Genomic DNA, 7,615 nt, shown 5'->3' with positions numbered 1-7,615 from the left:
ACACACACACACACACACACACACACACACACACACACACACACACAGAGCGTCCTCTCAGGTTCCCTGCTGGCTGCTCTTGGCCCTGCTCGACAGACATTGCCAGGGAAGCACACGGAGGGACTCCCTGGAAGAGCCGCCACTGGGTCACTTCCTGTCTGAACACAGCACTCTGTTTAACCCCTCCTCTGCCTCAAACTTCTCATCAGCAAAACTGGTGTGACTGCCGGCCATGGCGAATCACCCCGGTGAGGCCAACATTTTGAAGGCTGAGGCAGGAGAATCTCAAGTACAAAGGCAGCATGGCCTAAAAACTGAGAGCCTGTCTCAGAAAAACCAACAAACAGATAAGCACCTGCCTAGAATGCTCTAGCAAAGGGCTTGTAAGCATGGCTCAGCGGGAGAGGGCTTACCTAGACTCCTCCCGTGAGGGCCTGGGGTGTGCTTCAGTGGTAGAGGGCTTGCTAGAATCCCACTGGCCTAGGTTGCATTCCAGCCTTATGTCCCTAGGGCATGAACACATCTTTCAGAAACTGAAGGCAAGCATGTTGGCACAGGCCTGTCATCCAGCAGTCAGGAAGCTGAAATGGGACTAACAGATCATGAGTTCAAGGCCAGTCTTAGTGAGACTGTCTCACTAGGAAAAAAAAGAAAAAGAAAAGAATAAAGTAGCTGGGCAGTAGTGGCACACGCCTTTAATCCCAGAGTTCAGGGTGCAGAGGCAGGCAGATGTATAAGTTCCGGAGCAAGCTCCAGGACAGCCAGGGCTACACAGAGACACCCTGTCTTGGAAAACCAAAATTTTTAAAAAGCCAAAAGAAAAAAGCTCAAGGCATCGTAGCAGATACCTATAAACCTTAGTACTTGGGAGGTGGAAGCAGGATCAAGAGTTCAAAGTTATCCTCAGCCACGCAGAAAGCCCAAAGCAAACCTAAGCTATAAGTGATCTGGTCTTAAAACAACAAACAAAAACATGAGCACTGTCCCTCGGTCCTGTCTCCACAGGAGCAGCAGGAGCTGGTGGCCTTGGTGGCCTTGGTGGCCTTGGAGGGCCTGGAGGTCTGGGTGGGGCTGGTGTTCCAGGAGGAGTAGCAGGTATGTTTTTGCTGTCCCAAAAATGAGCTGGCTGAGGGTGGAGACTGGGCCCCCAATCAGTCCCTTCGTGAGTCCCTCCTGTTCCCAGGAGCTGCACCTGCTGCTGCCGCTGCCAAAGCTGCTGCCAAGGCTGCCCAGTATGGTAAGCTACAATTCAACCTCCCTGGTCAATTCCTGAGCCCCTGGGCCCAGCCATTTCCTAGCCATTGGGTACCTCAGGAGTGACCTGGGAGTTCAGAAGCCCTCACCAACAGGCTCTAATTATAATCTCCTGAGCAGTGTGTGTAATGCCTGGGTCTCCCCTCAGGCCTTGGTGGAGCCGGTGGACTGGGGGCTGGTGGACTGGGAGCCGGCGGACTGGGGGCCGGCGGACTGGGGGCCGGCGGAGCCATCCCTGGTGCTGCAGGCCTTGGAGGTAAGGAGTGAGTGAGTGAGAGGGAGAAAGAGACATCCTGAAGCCAGGTATGATGGCAACACCTGTCATCACAGCATGCAGAAGGCTAAGGCATGAAGATCATGAGTTGGAGGCTAACCTAGATAACACAGTTGAGTTCAAGGTCAGCCTAGGATATATTAAACCCTGTCTGAAAGCAAAAGGGTAGAAGCTTAAGCAGACATATGCCCATTGACATAGGGGTACCAAGACCTATCTCCCCCTCTCTCTTCCAACCCACCAACTACTACAGGTGAGGGCTCATTAGCATAATGATGGTCAGACCCACTTCTCAGACAAGAAAACTCAAAGACTGGAGAAGAAATACTTCCCTAAAGTCTCTACCATCATGGTGTATGCATGCTTCTCTCTCTCCTCTCTCTGCCATTGTTGTCTCCTTACCTAAACTAGCCTGTAAGCTACCCAAAACTAGACGTATACTAGCACCTTAATATAAAGTAATAGAGGTGTAGAAAGATGGCTCAGTGGTAGAGCATCTGCCTAGAATCCCCCAGTGAGGGGCTGTAAGCATTGCTAAATGGCAGAACACTTGCATAGCATGCATGAGACCCTCGACTCCATCTCTAGCAACACACACACACATACACATACACACACACACACATACATACAAAGGCTATTAAAAAGATGGATGTGTGGAAAAGGAGGGATGATAAAATGGTGGGATATGGGAGGACAAGTCAGGGGCAGATGCTGATGTATGGATCAGCTAAGAGAGCCAGAGCTGGGGGAGAGAGGTGCCTTTCCTGAGCCCTCCTGTGCTTCCTCTAGGTGTGTCCCCAGCTGCGGCTGCTAAAGCAGCCAAATATGGTGAGTTTCCCCCATGGCCTCCCTCTCCCCAGCACATCGCGTACCCACATCATCATCACTCACCCTGCCCAGCTCGGGGTACCCCTGTAGATCTTGTCCAAAATGTCAGCAGCACCACCCCTCGTGTCTCCCCCTGACCCCCCTGTGTCCTCTCCTCAGGTGCTGCTGGCCTCGGAGGTGTCCTAGGAGCCAGGCCATTCCCAGGTGGAGGTACGGCCGCCCCTGGTGGTATTCTCAGATCTTCCTGGCTCTAGGGGATAGGCAACAGGGTTCTGGACCATATATTCACAGGAGGGCCCAAGGATGGAGACAACTATGGGAGGGGGAGCGCGCTCCTCGCGGGTTGAGGATAGTGCTAACCAAAGCTCAGAGAAAGAGCCACAAGGCTCTACATATGAGATGGAGACAAGATTAATTAAGAAAGTGCCTTCAGGGCTGGGCAAATGGCTCAGTTAGTAAAGCAGGCAAGCATGAAGACCTGAGTTCAATCCCCCGGCATGCATGTAAGACTTGCAGGCTGGAGAGGAGGTGACTAGGAGATCCCTGGGGCTTGCTGGCCCAGCTAGTTTTTTTTGCTGAATTGGTGAACAAAAAGTTTAGTGAGAGACCCTACCTCAAAATGAAAGGTAGAGCTTAGACACATGCACACATACACACCATACACCTTCAGTCAGTTAGGGCAATGGGACAGTGGAAAGCAGCTGGTTCCAGATGTCAAGGCCAGGTGACAAGAGCAGAACATGGCCTGTCACCATGCATCACCAACCCTACATCTCTCCTGCAGGAGTGGCAGCAAGACCTGGCTTTGGACTCTCTCCTATTTACCCAGGTATGCCCAAGTATCCTGCCCTGGGACCCTGTTCTGGACTCTGCCGGACCCTTCCCTCTCCTCCACTGCATTTGCTCAGAAGAGCTGAGCTGTCGCTGCAGCAGACCCCAAGGGGAAGCCAGACCCCGGTGTAACATAAGCACCTTTCTAAGGACAAAGGACACCACACCTGCGTGTCTAAAGCATCTTTTGAATTTCTCAGGGTCTCTGTGGGTCAAATAGCTTCCCTGCCATACTTTTTCTGAGGTAAACTGAGGTTCAGAGACCAAAAAGCACTGTTCCAAGGTCACACAGTGAGCAGAGACAGTCAAGCCCAGGACTTAACCCTTCTTATATCACATGTCCTTCAATCAGGGAGGGCGTGGTGGGCTCCCAGAACTGGCACCCTGACACCTCTTCTTCTTACTTCATAGGTGGTGGTGCTGGGGGCCTGGGAGTTGGTGGTGAGTCTGCAGTAAAGAAACACCTCATAAACTAGTGTTGTTGGGAGAAGGAATCTTAGCACTGGTGGAGTGGGATGGGGGTGGGGCTGAAACAAGAGGATCAAAATTCAAGACTACCCTAAGCTACCGAGAGAGCTCTAGACAACTTGGTCAACTTAGCAAAACTCTGTCTCAGGGCAATTACCTAGAATCCCCCAGTAAGTAGCATGAGTCAGCGGTAGGTCACCTGTCTAGAATCCTCCAGTCAGTGGCTAGGGGCATTCATGGTTCAGCAGTAAATCTCTTCCTTATACTACTCCAGTGATAGGTTTAAGGGCATGGCTCAGTGGTAAAGCAACTGCCTAGAATCCCCCAGTGAGGGGCTGGGGTGTGGCTCAGTGGTAGAGCCCCTGCCTAGAATCCCCCAGTGAGGGGCTGGGGTGTGGCTCAGTGGTAAAGCAACTGCCTGGAATCCCCCAGTGAGGGGCTGGGGTGTGGCTCAGTGGTAGAGCCCCTGCCTAGAATCCCCAGTGAGAGGATGGGAGTGTGGCTCAGTAATAGAATTCTTGTCTAGAATATACTAGGTTCCATTCCCAGTACAACAGAGCTTGGCTCTGGGGAGAAGGGTGTGGCTAGACCAAAGGTAGGTGGGCTGACTGGCAGGGAGGTTTGGGGAGCCTACTAAAACAGGGCAGAGCTGGCACAAGGTAAGACACTGGTGGAGGTAGGGTAGCCCAGGATCCTCCTCATCTCATCCTCTGCTGCCACCCCCCCCCCCCGGAAAACCCCCAAAGCCCTATGGAGGAGCCCTGGGAGCCCTGGGATACCAAGGTAAGCAGAGACTCCTTCCTTAGGGAAGGGAGAGACTGGTCAGGGTGTAGGTGTGCACATTCCCAGGCCGGGAATGCACCTACGATGCAGACATTCAGAGCTGGGTGCAGGCATAGGACCCGCCATGCTCACCCTCAGTGAGGCTGGACGTTCTTACCCATGACCCTTAGCTGTTGCCCACCGTCACATCAAGAGAAGCCTGGGGGGGGAGGGGGAGAAGCCTGGGACTTGAACAGTGACAAAGAACGAGTGGGAAGGTCTTCCAGGACAGACCACCAGGTGGTGCTAACAGGCCACATCTAGCAGAAATTGGATGAGGGCTACACCAGCTTGTGCTACCTTCCTGCCCCAGGCTATCTACCCCCAGGTTTGCTAAACGGGTCTTTCCAGAAAGCTAGAGGCCAGCCTGGACTCCATAAGGAGACAATGTCAACAACCCCACCACCATGCCAGGGGTTGGGAGGGAGAGACACAGAGAGAGACAGAGAGAGAGCTGAGGACATAGCTCTGTTGACAGAACACTTGCCCAGCATGTACCAAGCCTTGGGTTGCATCCCCAGCACAGCATAAAACCAATCAAGGTGGTGCATGCTGAAATCTCAGGTCTTGGGAGGTTAGATCCACATAAGGACCAGGAGTTCAAGACCACCCACAGCTATGAACTGAGTTCATCAACAACTTGAGCTACATGAGATATTGTCTCAGAAAAGGAGGGGTGAAGGAAGGATGGAAGGAAGGAAGGCAGGACTGACTGACTAGCTTCTCTTAGATCCTCCAAGCCTGGGATGGAAACGAACAGAGCTTGCAGGAACTTGAAGAGCAGCCTAGAGGAACGAAGCTGACCACAGCTGTTTATAAACCCTTCCAATGCAGGTGGGGGCTGCTTCGGGAAATCCTGTGGCCGGAAGAGAAAGTGATCTTCTGGGGACCCCTGACTAGCGACCTCATCAACGTTGGTGCTACTGCTTGGTGGAGAATGTAAACCTTCTATGACCACCCCCACTCTATCCCCCACCCCCGCCTGGGAGGGGACAACAGGCCAGTGGCCTTGGAAACCCACAGGACAAGGAACTCAGACAGCAGCGGCCACGTACCCCTAACCAGAAACTTCTCCCCTACATCAGAGACCAGGGCGGGTGTCCCATCTCTTCCCACCCAGGAGCTTCCCACACAGTCTCCATCTCCAAGGGAAATTGGTGCTACACGTTGGTGCTTCTTCTTTGTGGGGGGAGGGAGGAGGGAAGGGAATCCCAGGATAACCCCCCTTACCCAAAGCCCCTCTATTAAGATGGTGCACACCTTTGCCGGGCAGTCCCACCTCCCCCTGCCCACCAGGAGCCATCCTGGCTGCATCCTATTGGTACCCAAGTACCGGAAGCCTTGACGCTGGATTTGATGACATGATCCCTCTGTCTTTGGGTCCCCTTGGCCCTGTCCCCTCTACCAATAGCTATTTCCCCCAACTGGGACACCGTGGAGTCCAATGGTTGGCCACACTGGGAAAAGCCCCCTTGTTCTTGTGGAAGTCACCTGCCTGCCTACCCATCCATTCATCAGTCCATGCATCCATCCGTCCTGACTGCCTCGTGCCACGACCTGGCTAGGCACACCTATCAACCCGGTTCACCTGTCATGGCAGCCTGTACCCTGTTTCTGCCCCTGCCACACACCCCAAATGCTGGCCTGGGGGCAGGGGTCGTGCGGGTCGGGCAGGACCATCCCCACATGCAGTACTGTATCCCGTCCCTTCCTGGAGCCACTCTACCGAGAGCATGCCCCGCCTCCCCACCTCTTTGTGTTTCGCTGTGATAGATCAATAAATATTTTATTTTTTGTCCTGGATATTTGGGAATGATGTTTGATTGTTGGTGTCCTCTTTGGGTTTTATTTTTTGTGGTTAATTGGGGAAGAAGAAAAAAATCTCTTCTAATCTGGGGAGCTGTATCCACAGGAGAAAATTCATTTTAATCACTTTGATATAACTCTGGATGAAACACACATTTAAAAAAAAACAATGAAAACAAAATAAGAAAAGAGAATTAACTGCTTTAGAAAAGACTAATAAATGAAAACCTTTTAAAGGAAATCGTCTTGGGTTTCTTTGTGGTTGTATCTGTATTGGTGCGTGTTCAAGTATGCACATGGGTGTCTAGAAATCAGAGGACAACCTTGTTCATTACCCCTCAGATGCTGTCCACCTTTCTTTTAAGACATAGTCTCTCTGTAGCCTGGAGCTCACCAGGCAGGCTGGCCTGGTTTGACAGGGACCTCACGGTTCTTCCTATGTCTGCCTCTCTCCCCAAGAGTAGCGATTATAAGCACTCAGTACCAAGCCCTGCTTTTTTTTGCTTTGCACATGGGTTCTGGGGATCGAACTCAAATCATCATACTTGCACACACAGCAACCATTCTATAAACTGAACCATCTTCTCAGACACTTTGTAGGTTTGGTTTGTTTTTTTTTTTTACTGGCCCAATGGTAAATTGGTTCTGATGTGAAGAACATCCACTGCCCAGGAGAGATTGAGGAGGCTGTTGGCCCAATTTAGCTGTTGTCACCCTTAGATATAACTAAGCAGTTGAGCTCTTGCCTAAAATCCCTCAGTGAGGTGCGGGAGGTATATGGCTCAGTGATAGAGCACCTGCCTAGATTTCCCCAGTAAGAGACTGGGGGTGTGGCTCAGTGGAAGAGCACCTGCCTAGAATCCCCCAGTGAGGGGCTGGGGTGTGGCTCAGTGGAAGAGCACCTGCCTAGAATCCCCCAGTGAGGGGCTTTGGTTGTTAAAGTGTCTGCCTGCAGTTCTCCACTGAGGGTCTGGCACTGGGACTCAAAGGTAGAGACTCATCCTCAACATGGCCAGGGGGGAGGGGAAGAGAGAGAGGGAAGTGGAGGGATCGCTAACTTAAGAATTCTCAGAAGGCTACTGAGGTTCATGGAGATCTATGGGGCTACAGTGAAGGTGACCCAGCTTTTTGAAGAAAGTGGCAAAGGCTACCCATCCATCCATGCATGCTTCCATTTCTTCAATCACAAGAAAAGTCATTTGCTGATTTGACATTCTTTGCCCACAAGTTGGCAAGCCCCAACCTCCAGGCCTAGGATTCCCTGATTTGATTTCTCATAGCTTGCTCGGAAGTTTGTTTCACAGTACTGGGGATTGAACCTTGGACATC

General features: G+C 51.9%; 1 protein-coding gene across 1 annotated transcript; it reads left to right on the top strand.

The window, feature by feature from the left end:
• Positions 1–232: 232 nt before the first annotated feature.
• LOC129684606 (elastin-like) lies at positions 233–6,283 on the top strand. Its single transcript, XM_055617814.1, has 10 exons — positions 233–248; positions 1,006–1,095; positions 1,184–1,237; positions 1,403–1,510; positions 2,321–2,359; positions 2,519–2,569; positions 3,144–3,188; positions 3,602–3,632; positions 4,392–4,441; positions 5,315–6,283. Exons 1-10 carry the CDS (start codon positions 233–235, stop codon positions 5,356–5,358), a joined length of 528 nt encoding a protein of 175 aa, XP_055473789.1. The 3' UTR covers positions 5,359–6,283.
• The last annotated feature ends 1,332 nt before the right edge of the window (positions 6,284–7,615 follow it).

This window comes from Psammomys obesus, unplaced genomic scaffold (genome assembly GCF_907164565.1).
Source record: "Psammomys obesus unplaced genomic scaffold, mPsaObe1.curated_primary_1811, whole genome shotgun sequence".
In the NCBI taxonomy this organism is placed as follows: Eukaryota; Metazoa; Chordata; class Mammalia; order Rodentia; family Muridae; genus Psammomys; species Psammomys obesus.
This window is presented reverse-complemented; position numbering and strand designations above follow the sequence as displayed.